The sequence below is a fragment of the Cyphomyrmex costatus genome, unplaced genomic scaffold (genome assembly GCF_001594065.2).
Source record: "Cyphomyrmex costatus isolate MS0001 unplaced genomic scaffold, Ccosl1.0 scaffold50, whole genome shotgun sequence".
Classification (NCBI taxonomy): Eukaryota; Metazoa; Arthropoda; class Insecta; order Hymenoptera; family Formicidae; genus Cyphomyrmex; species Cyphomyrmex costatus.
Window position 1 is genome coordinate 120,720 of NW_017279268.1, and position 23,387 is coordinate 144,106.

A 23,387-nucleotide genomic window follows, 5' to 3' on the forward strand; every position below is an offset into this window, starting at 1 on the left:
CTTGCTGCTTGCTGTTCGTTCGGTTCAACTTCAACGAACTGCGGCAAAATGTATTTGCGCCGGAAGTACGTCATCTAGCTTACATAAAATTCTTAACCAATAGTAACGAATTGCTGCTGCAGCGTGCTGCGCATGAAAAAGTACAGTAAGAGAAATGATCATTTCTCTTACTCGCACTCATCAGAATCGGAAGCTGAACTCGAAACCTAAAATGGGTCCACTTTTATTTTACGGAGTGGAGTCTCCTTATATCTTACTTCCTGGTAGTATTTCATATATGCGTATATCCATGGTGGAAGTCCACCATGCGTATATCTTATATCTATGATCTGTCTACATAGATGACACCTTATACAATTGTTTACATTGCTACACGTGGACGTAGAATATTATAATTTACGCGTAGATGCATAACTGCGGTAGATACTACCCCACTGACAACTTTTGATCGAAATATCTTATTATAGAGTGATATTCGGCAAGGTATGTGTTTTAGAAAAACAGCTCTATTTTAAGATAAAAAAGATGGTAAAAGTTTGTATAGTGTATATATGTACAAAAGCATTATACAATTGTGTATTGTTCATTCATGTCTTGAAATCTTTTTATTTACTTTTTGATAACACATTTTCTATTTCAAACACGCATGCTATTAATTTTTTTAATTATAAAATTAATTTATATCTTTATTAATGTTTTCTCTTAGTTTACGTTTTTCTTTTCTATTTGTTTTATATATCTTTTTTATTTCTTTAAATCTAATTAAAAAATTTTATATGTTGTTTCTTGTTGGAAAAAAAACAGGCCAAGCACAGAATACAAATCTCACGATGTGCTATGCTGATCAGTTATCTTTATTCTTGCTGTGATGGAAGATGCAGATACGACGGTTTTGTACAATTACGAGGACGATTGTCTGGATTCTGAGTGTTTGTACAACAATATCGAATATGATTATTATTATATAGACTCAGAGAAGGAAACCCTTCATGAATTGTATCAGTATTGTCTCAGTCCTAGTCTGTTTGATACTGGACAATATATATTTCCTTTATTGGGCAGTACGATTTTATTTAGACTGCTTGTTCACACTGGTAAGATTCTTTTCATTATTTATTTATATTCAAAATGTTAAATGTTAATATGAGTTATATAGTTACATATATTATAATTACTTTTTTCTCTTTATCAAATTGTTTCTGTGACAAATTATAAATAACCTTTGGTTTCTTTTATTTCAGAATACATATCATATAAAGTATTTCATATATTATCAGTTATTATAGGCTTGTATATAATTCAACATTATGTGTATGAATCTTTAATAGTATTGATATTATTTGTTCTATTTTCTTATGGTATTTTACATGTGCCAAAAAGATGGCACAAAGGTACAGGGATTTTCTTACCGTCCCTTTTGATAATTGCATACTGGTATGTTTTAGTATATTAGATTAGTCTTGTAGATTAATTTGTGCTTATATTCTACAACAAATATGGAATATTTCAATATATTTTCAGTGAACTCTCAATGCAACCAATGATATGGCATAGGATACGAAGTATCATCATGACTATGGTGATGAAAGCGATTAGTGTTGCCATTGACATAAATGATTCAAACAACTTGCCTGATGTTTACAGTTATATGGGTTATATGTTCTGTGGTGTAACTTGTTTATTTGGACCATGGGTGTCATTTAGAGATTATTTGTCGCTGCGTTATTCTAACAATCAGGTATTTTATAAATAAGCATATTATTTTTATTATTAAAATATACAAAAATATGCCTACTAATAAGAAACAGGTTTTTAAAAACAGTTTCTAAGATAAATAGTTTAAAATAGACGAGATGATATGTAATAATAAAATTAATAAAATTCTCTATTACAGACAAAGTGGTGGCTAATATGTAGTATAGGATTTGCTTTCCTTTCCTTTGTCTTCCTGAGTATTTCAAATTGCTGGACGCAATGGATATTTGTAGATAACTCTTGGAAGTTAGTTACATTTTTCGAAAGTTTATGATAAATATTTTATTCTTTCACACATATAAATAAATGTCTTTGTCATATTTTAGGTGGTTAATAGCATATAGGGACGCATTATCCTTCAGAACATCCCATTACTTCATTTCGTACATAGCTTCAGCATTGCTGGTTTTGGGAGGATTCCCCCTTTCGTCATCGACAATAGTTAAACCTTTGTACATCGAGTTTCCACGTTCACTTGTTCAGGTCGTCGTTTTTTGGAATATTCCAATGCATCACTGGCTAAAAATGTGTATGTGTAAAATTTGAATTCAAAACAAAATTCTTATAATGATAAAGAATCCTGAAACGCGGGACGTTGAAGGCCAAAAATCAAATTTAAATTGATTTCTGTATCATTTTCCAGACATATTCCGTCCTAGTATTAAAAACTTGGGAAAGTTTGGAGCAGTGATCATCACGTATCTGATAAGTTCTCTTTTACATGGGTTGAACTTTCAATTGGCAGCCGTGTTACTTAGTCTAGGATTTTACACGTATGTGGAATTTCAGCTCAGGGCCGCACTCGCCGATACTTTCGACGCTTGTATCGCGTCCAAACAGTGCACCAAGCAAAAATGCAAACACAAATATAACTCTTATAATTGTGTGGTGTTTATGACAAACTTGATATTTTCTTTCGGGGCGATATTTCATTTAGCTTACTTAGGTCTCATGTTTGATACGTCAGATCTCCAAGAAACAGGGTATAGCTATAATCACACAATCAACAAGTGGAGTGAGCTCGGATTTGCTAGTCACTGGGTAGCATTAGCTACGTATTGCATTTATCTTTTAATTAAGTAGCGAATTATTTTTTTTATATTAAAACAAATGTCCAAAGACTCTGTATTCAATAACTTTTAATAATAAACTGATTTATATATGTATAATCAGATGAGGAGCTCATTTTATAAACAACTTTTATGCAGTTGATGAAATGTGAACAACAGAATAATTTTACGTATTAACTCTAATATTCAAAAAAGGTAAATAAAATACATATTCTTTATTGAGTATATAACACAATATAAAGTTCACTGTGTGATTTAGATTTACTTTATAATATTTTTTATAATTATATATGTAGTACATTTAGTAATTGTAATTTGTAATTATAAAAAAAGTTTACAAAGAGTATTTAAGTATACAATGTTAAACAATACTCTTTCAATATCTCGCATTCTAATCTAATGTTACATTAAATGTCACTTTTGTAATGAATAGAAACATTTTTGCACTCTAAGATATTTGTTTCTCTTACTAATCCATTGATTAGTAATGTAGAATTTGTAATATTACTATGCAACATAATGTCATTATAAATTAACTACTACATAATATTTATACACACTTTTAGATTTATGGATAAATTCTAAGCAGAATTGTAAAGCTCGGAACTTGTAATAACTTACAGTAGTACTGTAATTTTTTTATGCGATTTACAATTCTACTTAAAATTGACCAATTATTTTCGTAATAATTACTTCTTAATTTCGTAATAATGTCTTCTTAAAGAAATAATGATCTCGTTGCATATAGTATTACAATTAAACATTACGTTTTTAATAAACAATCGAATTTCGTAGACTTGCTGCTTTCATTTTACAATTTACACAATGCTTTTATTTCAAAATAAATAAATGCTCTCTACAAATTTTTAGGAACCCAATGACAAATAGACTTTATTTTCCTAAACATCACATTTTAATAACATGTGTTCTTAAACACTATAATTAGCAAAAAAAGCTATGACTTCTATATTCATTGTATAAATGAATATGCAGCTAATGTATACATATATATATATATATATACATATACACATACACATTATATGTACATATATATAGATCTAATGTATAAATTACATATACATGTGTAAAAGCATTTGTATGTGTATATTTAGTCGAGAATCCTGCACTAAATACTACTATTGACATGTCTATATTTTTAGTTCTATGTATCAACTTCATAAAAAATAATAAATTTTATTGTAATAAAATCTTAAATATAGCGTGACAACGCCTATAAACAACAATTATAGTTACTCTTACGACTGCCATCTATATTATCTATTACTGATATATTATTCAAAATTGACAATTCCTTTTTGCTGCCAGAACAGATTCTGGCGATATAATTTAAATTTTTTGTTACATTTTAAAACATTTTTTTTTCTCTTTTTGATTTTTAACTGGCATGAAAAGACTATTTTCATCAATTATTTGAAATACTTATGCCCGTTTCCACTAATATAGATTAATCTCGGTTTACCTTACTGTTTTCTAATTTTTAGAACTAGAAAGAGACGAAGAGCAAATTGAACCAAGATTAAAGTTAATCTACATTAGTGGAAATGACCATTAGAAATATAAAATTAGAAAATATTGTAAACAAGAAAGATAAAAATAAAGTTTAAACTATAGAATCTAAGAGACCTTCTATGGTTCACTAAATTTTAATAAATTGTTGCGGTCATCTCTGTACATTTAATAAGTGACTGATATATGCTCAATTAAGTAAATCAATATATTTATATATGTAGGTATATATGAAAATAAAAAAAAAAGTATTTATGTTATAACAAGATTATAAGTTAAAATCGTTAAATACATTTTATTTTTATGTATAACATAACAATTACAAAGATCACATCAATATATAATATAAAAAAACACAAAAATAAAACTTTACTTTTGTTATCTACTAATTAGTTTTAATAATTTATATTAATTTTAATTGGATGGGTTGTAAAGGTAATAAAACTTTATGGCAAATATTATTCTCTTATATAAATCTATTATTTAAGGATATATTTTCATGTAACTATATCTTGTCACCTTGGTGTAATACTCATTAAAATAAAGTTGTTCATTTAGCAATTATAAATACAGTTTTATTATAATCTTTTTGTTGTATGTAAAAATTTTTGTTCTTTTCTATTAATAAAAATACTGCACTGCAGACGCTCTTTCAAGCGTTACATATTGTAAAGTGCAATTTTTGAGATTATTAAAATAACTTAATATGTACAGAAAAGGTATTAGTAAGAGTAACACCTTAATTTTAACTTGTACTTAAAGGTATTCCAAATATTTTATAATCAACTTATACGTTTATGTACAATTTACAAAGTGCTCTACATCAGTATATCCAATATCACATTATCTTATTTTCAGGCCAATTTGAATCATATAATGAATCAACGAAAATATTAATTATTTAATATTTTGCATAAAACGTTATTAAAATGTTTTCTTCTTTTTTCACAACACAAAAACATTTTCAATGTATAATAGGTAATTGTTATAATTTCATATCGCATTTTTTGATATGTTTTACGTTGAAGTAATCGCATCAAAATATTTATATAAATTACACAATTAAATTTTATTCATGATATATTTACAAAAAGACCTGAAGATAAATAATATTTCTTACATATTAAAATTGTATCTTTAATAAAATGTTGCTAAAATTGTTATTATCAATATGTTTATCAGTACGTCTAATTGGTGTTATAAAACAAGAAAAAATAATATAAAGTCGCATTGCATATTTGCAAAAACCTACATTTAATTTGTTTTTAATTAAATAAGCGATATATGGATAACTTAACATATCCAAGTTTTACACACACACATATATATATATATATATATAACAGATCTCTATAATTTAATGAATGCATTTAGCAGGAAATATGCTAAATAACATCGCTGGCAAAGTAAGTAGCATAAATCGTATGTAAACTGCATATATAACACTATATACACTGGTATTGCATGACTTCATCTAATGTGTTTGTTCAAATTAAAAGCAACAGAAGTAAATTTTCAACAAGTGCCATAATTATAGTGTTGCGAGCTCTGTAACATTTGTTTTAAATTGACCGAAATATAAGACAATTATATGCTTCTCTAACGTACTATGTATTTTATATCACGATAATACTAAATAAATTTTTATCTTCGCTAACTCTATATCCAATTCCAGTTTGCAATAATTTTTTCATAATAATAAAAATTTATATATATATAATACAGATATATTAGGTGTACAAATTAATTCTCGGCCTTTTTTGACTTACTTTGACATTTATTTATAAAAACATGAATACAAACTCAATCTTCAAAGTAATCTCCCTCGCTATCTATACATTTTTTCCATCTCTCAAGCAATTCCAGATTCCGGAAAAATGATGGTGGCTTTGAATTAATGAATTCATTGAGGCTTTTTTCAATGTCTTGAACTGACTTGAATCGAGAATCAGTTAAGTGATGTTGTAGAGCTCGAAATAGGTGATAACCCGAAGGGGCTAAGTCTGGAGTATACGCCGCATGACAGAAAATTTCCCAGCCTAAATCGGAGATGATTTCCAGAGTGTTGTTTGCTACATGGGGGCCCGGGGGCATTATCCTGCAGCAGTATAACCTTCCTTCTTCCACTGCCAGTAAATGACCTTTTTTTCTTCAAGAGCGTCATTTACACGAATCAATTGTTGATAGAGCTCAGCAGTCACGGTCTGACCTTGTCGGAGCAACTCATAATGGATCACGTCTTTCTAATCCCATTAAATGCATAGCAACACTTTTTTACATGGATGTTCGGTTTTACGATGCTTGTTGACGGCTCACTCATGGCTGAATGGACCCATGATTTTCACCTCTTAGGATTCTCGTACAATATCCACTTTTCATCACAAGCAACAATTTTGTGTAAAATTCTTTTCCTTGAACTTAAAGAGCAAGGAGAGAGCAGTATCGTGGCGTCTGCTTTTGTTTTCGGGAGTGAGCTCATTGGGATTCCTTGCGAATCCTCCCCAGATGTTTTAGACAATAGGAAACGTCTTGCTGGGTTACTCCAAGCGTATTTGCAAGTTCTAATTGCGCAAGAATTCTCGTTCAAAATTTCCTCCAACTCCACGTCTTTCACTTTTTTGATCGATCAGGGCGTTCACGATCCTCAAGATCGAAATTTCCCTCGAAACTGTTGGAACCATTTTTTACACATACTGTAACACGTACGATACAGCATTTTTGCCCAAAGTTGAACAAATAATTTCTTTTGCCTCAGCCGCGTTTTTTTTTTAAGTTGAAACGCGAAAAGAAAGCAGTTTCTCAAATGTTTTTCGAACTACATTGTGTTTACTGCTAATTTTTCAGGTTATATTCACAGGAGGATTAAGTAATATACCTCATTTCAAAGCTAAAAGATGGTCCTACTGAAAAAATCACATCACCAAGTTACATAACGAAATCATGTAATTAAAACAAGTAAATTACATAATGGATTGTTCCAAATTATTACCTTACTTTTTAAAATCACTAATTGTAATTTGAAAAATCATATAATATTAGAAATAATATCATCTGTTATGTAATTTTAGTTATCGAATTTTAAAAAATTAAATAGAAATAAAAAGAAAAAACATATTATTGTGACTTTTCAAATTATGTGATTTAAAAAAAATCATGTACTGATTTGGAACAATCCGTTACATAATTTACCTATTTTAATTACATGGTTTTATTGTGTAATTTTGTGACGTATTTTTGTCAGTAGGAGGCACTTCAAATGACTACAGAGAGGGGAGGGAGTTCAACTTAACCGAGTTCTGAGGTTGCTGAAAGATAGAGGTCGAGAATTAATTTGTACACCTAATATATAAAAACTTGTATAATATGCTACAACAAAGTGTAATAAATTTTAATTTGGAGGCAAGAAATTTATCATTACACTCCTTCTCAATATTGATCATGCAATAGATTTTTTACATTTTTAACAATTATAATTAACAATAACAAAATTTTTTACATTTTTAACAATAATAAGATATATATTGATTATAGTTATAATAGAAAACATGATATATCTTACTTCATTAAATTATTATAAAGATAATTACATCAATGCTTCCAATTTTTCAAATTTTGACAAAATGAAATAAAATGAAGGAGTGTGTTCTTAAATTGTGTTACACTGTAAAATATGTATATATTCAACGTTGCGAAGAGAATATGTGAGCACTAAATTAACATTTTGGCAAAATTGAAAAAATTATTGAAAACAAAAATTATATTTATAAATCGAGAAATGATTTTTAAAATATATATCTATAAGTGCTTATTCTGACCAGCAGAAAGATGGTATTAAAGTTAAAACATGATATTATTAAGAGAAATCTGATTCTTTTTTTTTTGCAGACATTCAACGCATCGCAATACTTTGACATATGGAAGAACAATTGAAAGCTGTGTAAGCTATATATTAAATATCACTGCACAAATTTATATCCTATGATGCAGATATGGCAAAACCATATTAATGCAGTGTTGATGATTTGGTAGAAATATAGTTTGATCTTCGTTGATTTATGATATAAAAGCCTGGGCAAAACTTGCTTGAGTTGAAGGATTGAAGATCAAAGTGAAGTGCTTTTTACTGTATGATGGGGTTTAAGCGATGAGATCTTCGGCGCTGGTGAGATGCTCCAGTTACCTGACAGTCCTCCCCAACGCCACTGGGAATATCGGTTAGTCATCTGATAAATGCACTTTTATAACTTTTTGTTGTGCGCGCACTGCAAGTCACAGAAATAAATGGGATCGGTTCGTTAGCCACCTGTGGTGCTACTTGTTTTATTGCAAAAGCATTAAATGTAAATTATTACGAGGCCTGGACCATACGTATAATATAAACTTCAACCTGTATAATAACATTTCTGTTCAACTGTTATTTGCCCAGGCCTATATAAGGTTCGTAGAATGTAATACATGCTAACAAAACGAAAACAAAATTTAGGAATCATGCTACATGCAATACAGAACAATTAATTAAAATTAATAACACAGAACGATTACACAATTATAACAATTTAGTATTTCAAATTGTTTCCTTCTTTAAAAATTAATAAAAGAATTAAACAATAGTTTAAAATTTATAACAAATAAAATATAAATACTTTGTTAATTTATAAAAAAAAATGTTATCAAATATCTTTGAGATATTTATATACTTGATTATAAACATACATATATAAATCTATAAAGCCTCATAAATTATATCTCTGTATATTCATGGTGGTAAGTAGTGAGAAATATAAAAAATGAAAATATAAGATTAGATAGTCGTGTATAGAAAATATACTTATACGTTAATAATGAAGCAAAGCTAAAGAATTAGAAGCAATGGAAATTGGCGGAGTGGAACAGAGGATACTATAAAAGTTCTTCACTTATACATCAAATAAGCAAGGATGAAAAAACTGCACAATCATAAATTTAGATCCAAATTCGAGAAAACAGGGACAGTTATTGACTTACTGCCTGAGCGAATAGCGAGTAACTCGATCTGCCGACCTGAGGATCATATTCATGCGTTGTTGCGGTTGCGATACTGAATGATTGGCAGACGAGTTTGTAGCGTGGGCCTGTGCAACCATGCAGGAGGTACGTTTTGCCCTTCTCACTGGTTTTGATACGGTTAAAGATGTAACAGGATTGGTGGTAGTTGTATTGTTGTTGATGTTATAACTCTGTGTTGCCGGTTTAGACCTAATACGGCAGGAAGATGGATCACAGCTACTGTTGACCAACCAACTGTTTCTACAATTTCCAGTCAAGATAAAGAGACCCTATTTTTTCAAATATGCATGCAATATTGATAATAATATAATTCGTTTTATCGAGCTTATATATAAGAAGCGTGTGTTAATGAATGTATGTAAGCGTAATTTAGAAGGAAAATAGGCAAATGAGAAAATATAAATGAATAATGTTATTGAGAAGAAAGAAGAAAAAGGCAAGATATAAACAAACATTTTGAATAAAAATAAGAAACAAAATAAGGTATAGGAAGAAAAATAGATAAATAAATGATTGTTCAACCTTTTCACGACTGTTGTTGCAGTAGATCGTGATAACAGTCTTTTGGTGGGGTCTCTTTCTTTATTTCCCACTAGAGTAGTAATAGTTCCTTTTTGACTTCTCGTTTGTAATAAGGGTCCCAAATACGGACTACAATATGATACAATGTTAATTTCAATTTTAAAGATAAAAGACCCCCCCTTTCTCCTCCTCCTCTCTCTCTCTCTCTCTCTCTCTCTCTCTCTCACGGACTACAATATGATACAATGTTAATTTCAATTTTAAAGATAAAAGACCCCCCCTTTCTCCTCCTCCTCCTCTCTCTCTCTCTCTCTCTCTCTCTCTCTCTCTCTCCCCCTTCCCCCTCCACACATACAGTGTTTCTTTTAGCTTGATCATTTAAAATATTTCCGTTGTTTCTGATGATACGGATACTACAGGAAAAAGTTGTTCGATTGGAAGAGATACATATTACGATGAGCAAAAAATGTTTCTCAAGGTTACAGTTTTTGAGATTTCAAGATCCTTGCAATTTTTTTTTAAACGAAATAGCATATTTTTATTAATGTAATAATGTAGTTCATAAAAAAACAAATTCAACCATATATGATACGTTGTCCTTCAAATGACCTTGGACATCAAAAAAAGTCACATTTATATGAGAAAAAGAAAAATTAATTTACTTAAGTGCTTTTAATGAAGATATTTATTTACTTAATTTAGAAGATGTTCGAAATGACAACTATCATGCTGATACTATTTGTCGACAACTGATGTCATGAAGAAGCGGAAACCTTTGTTTTGGCGGCAGTAATTACTTTAAAACGCCATAATTTTTATCTTTATCGCATATGCTTACATAAATCTGGGTAAGTTTTTTAATTCATCGATTGATCAGTCGATGAATTAAAAAACTCATCCTCTCTTGGTGATAACGATTTTCGAAATAGAATCTGCAAAGGATCTGCGAATGGACCCTATACTAGTTAAGAGATTGATCAACAATTCTTCGATTGTGTATTGTTACAGATGAGTCATCTTTTATAAATCATGCAAAGTTAAATACACACAATATGCATTATTAGGCCGTTGACAATCTACATTAGCTTCGACAAGTACAACATTAACATCCATGGAATATAAATGTCTGATGTGGTATTATTGAAAATTGCGTTATTAGTCTATTTTTTTGGAAAGAAATAGACAGAAATATACAAATTTTATAAGAAATGAGTTACAAATATTATTAGAAATTCCATTTAGCCATCGTATTAGAATGTGATTCCAGAAGGATGGTTGCCCGGCACATAATGCATTTATCGCACGCAAACACAATGTTTCATGCTTAACACAATGTTTCCCGATCGCTGGATTGAGGCGTGGACGAATTTGTTGGCCGACTCGGTTGCCAAACTTCACGCCACTTAATTTTCTTCTATGGGGATACTTAAAAAGTCGAGTTTATTGTGATACTCTCACAACACCGAAAAACATGCAAGAAAAAATTCGATGTACATCGATATCAATCAGAATCACCCAGAAATCATTGGAAGTGCGAAACAATCATTTATCGTAATCGAATAAGGAAGTTAATGTGAACCATTTCTAACGTCTTTTAAATTAAAGTAAATGAATATCTGCATTGAAACTACTTAAGTATGCTATACTTTTCTTTTTTCCATATATGCTATTTCATTTAAAAAAATTCAAGAATCTTGAAATCTCAAAAACTATGACCTTGAGAAAAACTTTTTGCTCTTCATAATATGTGTCCCTTCCAATCAAACAACTTTTTCCTGTAGTATTTTTCCGTATCATCAAAAACAACGGAGATATTTTAAATGATCAAGTTAGAGGATACACCCTATACATACATACACATACCTATACACAGGATGATTTAAAATAACCTTTTGTCCTAAAAGAGACATATTGTCCATATACATAGCCGTATCCTGAGACGGTTTTCCTTTGACAAAAATTTGCCCGAAGCTTGGTTTTCAAATTGTAAAGAGAAATAGCATATTACAAGTCGAGTACAGAAGGTAAGCAGGGATATCGCGCTCACCGATACATGCGGGGCCTTACGCGCTCACACCTGCGGTGTTAGACCACACGATAGTACACATGCCTGCAGTAATACATTCGAATTGTCTCTCTTTTCTCACGTGCGCGCGCACACCTACGCTCCTTAAACGTGTTTAAACTCTTCAATAGTTTTGATTTAAATATCCGCGTAAAATGTTACATTTGTTATGGAAATTCATTGCAATAAATTCCTGTTTTAGACAATAATCCGACATAAATTATTTGTCTTTCTCCGGAAGCTGGAGAGTAAAATTATCGACAATATTAAATTCTGAAGACCGTCAATGTAACAACATAACTAATACGAATACGAAGTCTATAACAGTCTAGCTGGATCTTAGTCGCTTATATATAATTTCGTGTGACTTTATATACTGTGATATATGTTGTCTTTCTAAACTGCGCGCCGAACGATTGTCGGCCTTGAAACGCAACTCTAATAAACTACCGCAGTACTATCACAAATTAAATTGATTAACAATTTAATAATTAATTGATGCTCTTTTGGCATTTTATATCGATGTTAAACTATATTAAAATCTGAAAATAATTCTTATTGCGAAAAATATTACCTCGGTCAGAAGTCGAATCCGGATCGCTTGTTTTACGCGCAAGTGTTCTAGCCTACCGAGACTACCGAGGCCTTAGTAATATTCCTCGCAACTGATATATGTAAAGTGACAAACGTTTTCTTTCAGACACGTAAATAAACAATATTAAATTCTAAAGACTGTCAAAGATTACGTATATCAGTATATAAATTCACGCGAAATTATATATGTATAAGCAACTAAGATCCAGCTAGACTTATAGGCTTCGTATTAGTTATGTTGTAAAATTATCGAATTTCTGTGTTTCATAATTTTTAACTCGTAATTAACTACGATTTTTATTCCATATTATTAACTGATTCAATATCAAGAAACAGTCGTTTCTTACAAGAAACGTGTTACGTCTGTTTCTTAAGATGCAATTTGTAAATATTTATACTGACTTCGTGCTATTATTTTGTCTGATTGTACATTTGTAGTAACAAAAATTCTTTAATACTTAGCTTTTATTAGAACACAAAGCAAGATATATATTATATATGCAGAATGACCTATTTTAATCTATCACCCCAAATATTTCCGTTCCCTTGCATTTTACAAGAAAATGTTTCGGACAAAAGAGTTGTACGGCTTTAAGGGGGCTATACAATGGTACTATTGGTTTGACCTTGGATAGTCGTTTAAAGATGACATGAAGGTCATCTTCAATTTCTTAAATTAAACCTACTATTTTTCATTACATATTCTTGTATCTCGAGAGCTTTCCAAAACACTATAATAAAATATTTTTTCATTAAGTATTTGTCGAGTTGTGAGGTTTAAAAGTTACGGTACTGCCGGTATTAGCGTTATCCGAGATGTACCACATGGGGGTTGTACAGTCGAATAACGCTAATGCTGGCAGAGTATTGTAATTTTTAAACCTCACAAATATTTAATGAAAAAATATTTTATTATAGTGTTTTGGAAAGCGCTCTCAAGATCAAGCTACAAGAATATGTAATGAAAAATAGGTTTAATTTAAGAAATTGACCTTCATGTGATTTTTAAGCGACTAACCAAGGTTAAACCAATGGTACCATTTTATGGCCCCATTAAAACCATACAATTTTTATTTGAAACATTTTCTTGTAAAATATAATAGAATGGAAATATTTGGGGTGATAGATTAAAATAGGTCACCCTGGTAGGTGGGTGTGTGTTATTATATATATACATATATATATATATATAAAATAAATAGGTACTTCGATATTATATTTTTAAGTTAAAGTTAGTAATAATTAATGTAGATAATTGAATAAGTGAATGAGTGCATAGGAATGAGAGAAAGAGAGAATTCAAATGCATTACCTTGGACATGTGTATTATCATGTGACTGTTGGTCTAACATCGCGAGTGCAAGCGCGTAAGACTCCGTATGCGGTATATCGGTAAGCGTGCCGCTCCTGCTTACCTTCCGAATTCAACTTATAATACGCTACTTCTCTTTATAATTTAAAAACTAAGTTTCGGACAAATTTTTGCCAAAGGAAAAATCGTCTCAAAATATGGCCAAAAATACCCTTTAAGAACAAAAGATTATTTTGAAACATAATAAATATACTTTATACTTACTGTACAACAGTAGATGTTCCTGTACTTGTATTAAGAGAAGTTTGAGCTGTCGATATGCCTCTTCTTCTGGCTTTAATTCTGCACAATTTATCACCTTGAGTCAACGTACTATATCTATTCGTGGCGCTAGCCCCAGCTACTGGTCCAGGATCGTCCAATTTTATTTCATCCACGCGATGCATTATTCCTGATACATTATCTTCCATCAGATTCTTTACATCTCCTTGGAAAGAGGCTGCTTTAGGTCTACCAGCTATCGAATATATCCCATATTCATGCACCGAATTTCCATTTTCAGATTGCAATGGCTCTTTCAATAACGATCGAAGATATACTTCTTTTCTAAAGAACACAAAAATATTAATTTTTTTTTATTACAATACATTATATAATTTTCATAATCTAGTATAATAAAAATAAAAAGTGACAAATATATACACACCCACCTCTCCAACCATTGTTGCTGATGCCCAATTACAGAACCTGGCCTACATATCCTTATCCAGGCGATTGTTTCGTGAGCCGTCAAATGATAATGCTTCATAATGTAGCAACCTATGAGAGAACCTGTTCTACCGAGACCTGCTTTACAATGTACGGCAACCGCGCCATTTGCGTTTTCCGTTATTTTGAGAAACTGATGCATTATTGCGTCCGTCGGTGTTGAGCCGTCCATAAAAAACAGATCTTTATGAACGAAACCAGCATCAGTGAAGCTCGCTGCATCGTAAACCTTCTTATTAAGCCGTATAATTGTTGTTACGTTATTTCGGCGAAAATATGTGAAATACCATTCTGGACCATGAAGTGGATAACCTGTGGAAAAAGTATGTAACTCTTGATGCATTATTTTACATAATCATATAACTATCATTACATACAGTTATTATCAAACTAGATGATTTAAGTGATAAAAGCCAAAAATTAAATGTACAGATACAGATTTTTGCTATACAAGTCCTTAAAAAAAAAAGTATCTTTTTATTCTTCTGATTTATTGTCACACATTCATCTCCAAATTTTGCTCATACTTGTGTTTTCTTCCTTTTGCGCTCACGAACATTCAATTCATGGATCTGTTTGCTCACCAGACTCCCTTTCATTGCATTCTTCTTCATCCACACAATTCTACACATCACTAATATAACTAAGATGGAAGATACGCACCATCTTCCATTTTAGATCTTGCATGTGGACCACAGAAAGCAATAAACTTTCCAGGAACTATCCAATTTAAATCTCCATTCTCAACTCTTTCAAAGTGTTCATATTCTTTAACACAGAAATCTTCGAAATTAAAGAAACCAAGTCGATGGCACTTGTATATAGCACTTAGACAGTCTCTTAATGATATCTGAAAGCATGGTGGTCCAACAGATGCATCACGAAACATGATAAATGAAGGACTATTTGGACTTTTAGTTAAACATTCATAAACTTCTTGTGCTGTATGCTTGCAATACAATATCTGAAAATAAAAAAGTAGATTTTTATGCAATAATAAATAAATTCTCTCTCTCTTTTCATTAAATTTGAACCTATAGAATTACAAAAAAAATTTGGTTACAAAGTATTGTGTTTATCAAATTATTAGTTATCTTATTAAAAATCAAAAATAATAATTAACATTTCAAATGATCACCTTTAGTTTTAATACAAACTTTAAAACATTTCAGGAACACATTAACGATGATCGCATATCTTTGATGGATAAATTCCATCAAGCAATTAACAAAATAAACTTCAGTTCACTATCCAGTGAAAATTTTTCAGAATCTCTTTACTATTTAAAAGAATGTTAGCGTCTATTTTATCAATTGAACATAATTTTTGTGAAGGGTTTTCGTAAATTATTTTTCAAAATAAAGTAAATACATTGATAGTAGTTTGATGGATAGAGTTTATACGGTTTACACTAAGAACAAAAAATCATGACATTTACTTGATATAAACAAGCTTTATAATTTGTACCTATACTATATAATTGGAGTTTCCAGATTAGTAGATTATACAAAGAAATAAGGTCGAATTCTTAGACTTATGTTCATTTTCGTCAATATAGATTAACTTTAATCTCAGTTCAATTTGCTCTTCGTTCTGTTTCTAATTCTAAAAATTAGAAAAAGATGAACAGTAAGTTAAACCGAGATTAAAGTTAATCTACATTAGTGGAAACGGACATAAACAGATATTCACAGTCATCATCTTATTTCAAGACTGTCTTAAGTAATGTCTTAAGACAATAATGTTGTCCTCTGATTGGTTCATGGCATCTCAAAACTAACTTAAGACGGTCTTGAATATAAGAACTGACTATGAATACCGGTTTATGCCTGTTTCCACCAATGTGGAGTAACTTTAATCTCGGTTTACCTTACTGTTCATCTTTACCTAATATTTAGAATTAGAAAAACATGAAGACTAAGTTGAACCGAGATTAAAATTGATCCACATTGGTGGAAATGAACATTAAACATTCAATATGAATATAATTCAATATGAAAATCTTTTACAAAAATATATGCCTATGTGTGCGGTATTGATGTATAGTATGTAACAATGTATCAATATTCATAAATCATGCATATGTAAGTCACATTTCATTGATAGAATAGTGATCTCATCAGCTGTCTTTGCATCCTTTTGTAAGATGTAAACTAATACTCCAAATCATGTAATTTTTTCTCAATGGGTAGAAACACAAAAAATTAAAATTTTGTGTGTTATGTGTATACATATGCATACATACTTAAAATATGTATCATGCATAAAATATGTTACTACCAAATAGCAAATCATTTTAAGGTCAAAATGATGTCAAAATGACAACAGATAATATTAACTTGCCTAATAATTCAATAAGACACAAACTTTTGTAGCTACTCTTTTTTTGTCATCCTATATGTTGACTGATACAAAATTATAACAGAAAAAAAATCTGTATTACCGCGTAACTTCCTATGAGAAATGCAGCATTAACTCTTTTCTCCGAATCCATTGTTGTATAATGCACAAGTTTCTTTTTGCTCAGTGCAATGCCTTTTAACTTTTTATTAACTTTTTGGCAGTATCTGTATAGCACGGCCAAATTTAGGGGACCAAAGTCGCAGTAAAAATTTTCATATACCAACTCATTGTCAATACTGAAGTAGTGTGTGTTTGGATTACTTTTTGGTTTCATTGCTGTTCTTAATGTTACAAAATACAATCGATCTGAAAGAAAAAATGATTTATTCATCAAATATATCAAGTAAAAGAAAGACTTTATGTTCAGGATGTATTAATAACTTTATATATAAAATAATGTAAAATTTATAATTGGTCGGTTAGAATTGGCAGGTTACAATTTTAATTGTAGGACTGCAATAACAAATGCTGTTTTGGAGGAAACAACCAAGAAGGAGAGAGTGAGAGGGAGAGGGGGGGAAAGAGAGTATTTAAATGTCTGAAAACTGTAATAATTATAGTTTTAAATAAAATATAATTTGATAATGCGTCGACATGCAATAAATTTATATGAATCATTCATTTAAATAAAAAAGAACATTTTTCTGTCGGAGACCTCGCAAACGCAGATGTCTCGTTGTAACGAAGCGAAACTGTTACACGACAACTCCGACTTGGCAATCAGTTACCAGGGGCAAGCACTTCCTCGCGCAGTCATCAAAAATAGATTCTAATCCAAACCAGATTACCTTTTACGAATTCAGCCGCGCACGCCAAAATCTCGTTCGCGTCCTCCATCGTGATCCAGTTGTGGGTGTACGGCGCAGTAGCAGATACCGATCAGGTGGATCTGTCATCAGCGCGACGTTAATGCAAATAGGAGTAGCGTTCAATTAGCGCGATATAACGCGGGCGCACAGTAAACACGCGGGAGCAGTGGGAGTGGGCGGGTAACTAGGCGAAGTCTCCGGTCTCTTTGGATTAATCGTTGGTGGCGGCGGTCTCTGCCTACACACCGTAGTCAGCCTACACGCGCAAAAATTCGAGGTGCGTTACGTCAGGCTGGCGCGCCGCGCCACACCGCGCGCGTCCGGCGATCCCCAACCCAAGTATGCTCCGTGTATGTACACCCGCGATGCCTCCGTCACAGAAACAGGGTGGGACGCTCGCACTCGCCGTGTCGAGAGACCGTTACAAAATTCAAACTCGAGGGGAAATGCGGAAAGCGGAACCGGATTCCGCGATGTTCCGCGATTGGTGATGGCCGATGACTGGTATTATTGTTGACCGGGCGCGGCGCCCTACTCAGCTCCGTCTCGCTCAATTCCACGTTTTCTCTCTGCCGATTTTTTGAAATATATATACTCTCGTCGCTGCCACCGCCACCTATTCACGTGTACATCTATGTATATTTTATTTCACACCCATCGCTACAATATTATCACGCACGAAGTTTTTTCTCGTTCTCATATTTCTTTATGTTGCCATGCCCAAATCAGCTCAAATCCGTGACTGTCATCATCATTATTCCACATTATCCACTGAAAAAATTTGAGTCAAGCGCGAAGTTTAGATTTAATCGCCATCTTGTTCTCAGATCACGCAGAAAGATAACAGAGATTACGCGATGATTGACAGTCGATCATACAAAACACGCATATATATATATGTTATGCATATATTATATAATATACCGGGTGGTCCACTTAAATCGAACAACACACACACACATCTTGCATATTTCGTTTATTTTTGACAATACGAAAAAATGTTTCAAATAAAAATGGAACGGTGACAAGGGCACAGACTTCTATATAACTACTAGGCTGCTAACTCCCTTAAGGGGTTAGTACACTCCAGAATTTTTAAAAAATCGAAAATTTGGTTATTGGCTTAAAAAATACTTTGAACCCTCTAGAATAAAAGGCAAAAGGTCTCATACCCGCTAGAATTTTTTTTCATTGAATTTTCAAAAACAAAAAAAGACCGGCGATACCGAATCGTCATATGTTTGAGAGTGAAACGGCTTCGACAAGTGCTTCTGCGAAGAAACTAAGAACGGGTTAAGAATGTGAAGAAGAAAATTCCTTTTATGAGGCAGGAATGGCAGATTAAGGGTAAGATGCTTAAATAAATTTTATCACTGAAAAAACTAGTACCAAAACTTTAAACGCGTTTTTCTCGAAACTATGTTTTTCAAGACGGTGTACACGATTTCTCGGGATCTATTTAACGAATCGACTTGAAATTTGGTACACATATACTAAAGACTAGTGTCTTTCGGCTAACGGACGGTTTTTTCAATATTTTGTTTTGTTTAAAAGTTATTAATAATAATAACTTTTTTTTTTTGACCAAAAATGAAACTAAAAATTCAGGAATTTTTTTCTCGGCGCCAAAAATTTAAAAAAAAAAAGGCTCCGTTAGCCGATAGCCAGTATATCATAGATAATCACAAATTTTTTATTTTTGTTCCAGACTACTGGTTTTTGCCAAACCATGTACACCACCACAGGCCACCTCGAAAAATCATGGTTACGCGCGAAGCAGCGTAACTCAGCGAATTCTGCATTTTTTGACTCAAAAAAAATTTGACGTGTTCTTCGATATATGTAGAAAACAATAAAAAAAAATTAGCCGTTTAGCTTACATACTTTTTTATAAATTAATTCCCAAAAATTAACAAAAAAAGCCGTCTCTGGAGTGTACTAACCCCTTAAGGTGATGCTGGACCCGCCTGTTTTATCATTACTTACTTAGTTAAAGACTCGTTTCTCTTTAGCGACACTTTTTCTGCCAGATTCTTTCGTTTCATGCAAAAACGCGTCGAATAAGCCGAATTTGATCGATTTTAGAGGCGAGGCAATGATTTTGTATAATTACCGTGTTCCATTTAAATAGAAAGCGTGCACTATTTTGCAATGATGTCAGTTCCGGCAAATAGAACGTAAATTTGTTCTGCACCTTGCCACAGTATAAGTACATACACCCAAATAACAATTGGTGAGCGCTCATATTACTCTCACGGCATGATTGTCATGAGTTCGTGCAATAACGCATTCATGTTACTCTCACTAACAAGTGAGAGAAGCACGAGTGCGTGCGTAAAAGGTAGCATTATACAGTCATCTGTGAAGGAATATAATTTACATAAAATTCACGTTACCTTCACGCATGATCATCATACGTGCGAGCAAAAACGCATTTATGTTGCTTTCATGCATGCAGTAATAAAAATCGCGCGTTTTCCGCCATCTTATCATACGCCGAGCTGATTATCATTAAATTATTTTTTTAATATAACAAAATACAATTTTTTCGTTAAATGAACAAAATATTGTAAATTATTTATTTAGCGGTACAAATTAATTTGCTTAATTAATAAATATTTTCAGCTCATATAAAATCAAAATTATAAAAGTTAAATATACCTCCCAGGTCAAACAAATAATGAGTTATATTTGTTGTTACTATTAAACAAATTTATTACAATCGATAAAATTAACGCAGAACGTTTCGACTTTACAAAGTCATCCTCAGCCGCAACAAAAAACCCCAATCAAATTAAAACGTTTACATATCACAGACGCAAAAACAAATAAAAATTATAAAACATTGTAAATTCTCTAATAAATATAAAATACATCCTCACAGTCGCAACCTTTTATGAAACAATACAATCGCTCCAATATTCGATGGCAGTAGTCAATTTACTTGAACGATGAAAAAACCTGTTATAATCCATTCTTCGTTTATATGCGAGAAAGATTAATCCAAATGAAATTTCCAGTCCGTTAGTCAAAATTAAAATACACAGAGCCAATATATGGATATCAAGTCGTCAAAATTGTATATGTAGGATGAAACTGCATAAATCAAAAATTGACAATGAAACAAATGTAAAAACAAACCAAATAATGAACACTTACATTATAAAAGAAGATAATTATTCAATAAAATTGCAAGTCAAATTATATACGTCTTACTGTATGAAAAGCAATGTACAAATGATAACGTTTCTGAACATAGAAAGTCAAAGTGGTTGATATATATTTATTATTATTGATTATTGTCATTGTTTATTGTCACCAATACGTTCCAGCAAATGTACATATACATCGTCAAGAGATTCGGTATCCTTCTTTAAATTTATGCCATTTAATTGTTCTTTAATATGTAAAGTCTCTGAAATTAGTCTCTTATTGTAATTAGGTTCATAATCCATAATTTTAGTATTATTCCAATCAAATTCATGATTGCATTGTAAAATATGGTTGGTTAGTACCGAATGTCTAGACTGATCAAGCTTTTTATTATTCATATGTTCTTTTATTCTTGTGCTCAATTTTCTTTTAGTCTGTCCCACATAGGTTACATCACAATTTTTACATGGGATCTTGTATACAACATTATTATTGTTAACTATTTCTTTTTTATCTTTGAGTGTTTTTATAAACATATCTAACTTATTCAAGCATCTGTAACCTATCTTATAAAGTGATTTATTAAACATATTAGTAACTGATTGTGTTATACCATGAATAAACGGAAGTACCATATATTTCTTTACTACATTATTGTTGTTATTGGAATTGTCATTAATTGTGGACATACTTTTTTTGGATTGAATCAAGTTTTTTATTCTTCTGTTAAAATATTTAAAGATGAAGTCTATAGGATACCCATTATGTAAAAGTATTATAATGCACTGCTCTAAATTTTTTTGTTGAAATTCAGGATGTGATAATAAAATCGCCCTGTCTACAAGGCTATATATAGTGCCTATTTTGTGACAAGTAGGATGATTTGATAAAAACGACAGATATCTGCCAGAGAAAGTCTTTTTATGAAACCAATCAAGTTTAACAATTCCATCCTCCACAATTAATAACAAATCCAAAAAGCTGATCATGTGGTTTTGTTCAAATTCTACTGTAAATTGCAACCGTCTATGTATGTTGTTAAAAGTGTCTTTAATAACTTCAATTTTATCCTCAGGTGCAGCTGAGAATGACTTTGTAAAGTCGAAACGTTCTGCGTTAATTTTATCGATTGTAATAAATTTGTTTAATAGTAACAACAAATATAGCTCATTATTTGTTTGACCTGGAAGGTATATTTAACTTTTATAATTTTAATTTGCTTACTTACTTTTTGTAAATAACAAGGTAAAATTTTGTTGCCATATTACAAAATAAGTGTTCTTTTAGTAATTTAACAAAATAATCTGTTTGGGTAGACAAAATATTTTTATTAAAAGTATATATAGGCAATTCGAAACATCTCTGTCAATAAGGTAGCAGTATGTTAGGTGAACGACTCAGAACTGGACCGTGGATCGAGTCACGAGTTCAAATCCTATCAGGCTTAAAAGTTTTTCCTAGGATATTATATTAGTCTGTTCAGTACGGGAGGACACAAATGATGGAGAAAGAAGTCTAATTTTTTTTTGTGCGCGTCCGCATTCGTGAGAGCAATATGGTATTCAAATGAGGACACAACTGTCATGCGCATGACCATAGAACTTATAATACTGGAGTAGGAATAACCCATCTAAGCAGTGTGTGGAAAGTGTGAGCAACTGAGAGCAGGACAGAAGATGTATTGCTGTCCTGCTCAGTGACTTTTTCTCTTTCTGCGCATGTGTCAATCCAAGCAGAAAAACAAGTACATTTTGTTATCTGGGCAGTAGGTCGACTCTGTGTCGGCACCACGAAGTAAGAGAGAAGGAGATCGAACTCTGTGAAACTTAAATGGTCCTAGTCCGTGACCCCTAATTGGGAGGGAGTCCGCTGAAAGGAATGAATTCTTAAGGTACTTTTTCATGCGCAGCACGCTGCAGCAGCAATTCGTTACTATTGGTTAAGAATTTTATGTAAGCTAGATGACGCACTTCCGGCGCAAAATACATTTTGCCGCAGTTCGTTGAAGTTGAACCGAACGAACAGCAAGCAGCAAACGGCAAAATCGAGGCAATATTATTTATTGCAATAAATATTAGGAAAATAAACGAAGAATGGCTTCGGATAAGGTACGAATGTTTGTAAATTAGATTATTTTATACTTTACACTTTACTTTTTCAAATTTGTGGTAAAGTATAAAATGATCTAATTTACAAACATGTATCCGTACCTTATCCGAAGCCATTTTTCACCTTTATGGTTGGGCGCCATTTGCAACTAACCTTACCCGAACAGTCCGGCCTGATCATATATGTAATACTACTATATGGCTAGTGCCTATAAGAGGGAGTGAGAGGAAGCGGTCCCAGAACTACGGTGC

At 31.7% G+C, this 23,387-nt stretch overlaps 2 protein-coding genes across 2 annotated transcripts; one reads left to right on the plus strand and one right to left on the minus strand.

Annotated features, from left to right (window-relative positions):
- The first annotated feature begins 246 nt into the window (after positions 1–246).
- por (Protein-serine O-palmitoleoyltransferase por) lies at positions 247–2,838 on the plus strand. Its single transcript, XM_018545725.1, has 7 exons — positions 247–483; positions 805–1,094; positions 1,242–1,434; positions 1,522–1,738; positions 1,895–2,001; positions 2,082–2,284; positions 2,399–2,838. The coding sequence occupies exons 2-7, from the start codon at positions 869–871 to the stop codon at positions 2,836–2,838; spliced, it is 1,386 nt and encodes a 461-aa protein (XP_018401227.1). The 5' UTR covers positions 247–483; positions 805–868.
- A 5,536-nt stretch (positions 2,839–8,374) lies between these two features.
- cdc14 (cell division cycle protein 14) lies at positions 8,375–17,905 on the minus strand. The gene is made up of 8 exons (XM_018545719.1): positions 17,854–17,905; positions 17,106–17,371; positions 15,326–15,626; positions 14,605–14,974; positions 14,159–14,500; positions 9,924–10,052; positions 9,360–9,641; positions 8,375–8,617 (listed from the first exon to the last, which is right to left on the minus strand). The coding sequence occupies exons 1-8, from the start codon at positions 17,900–17,902 to the stop codon at positions 8,575–8,577; spliced, it is 1,782 nt and encodes a 593-aa protein (XP_018401221.1). The 5' UTR covers positions 17,903–17,905; the 3' UTR covers positions 8,375–8,574.
- Between the last annotated feature and the right edge of the window lie 5,482 nt (positions 17,906–23,387).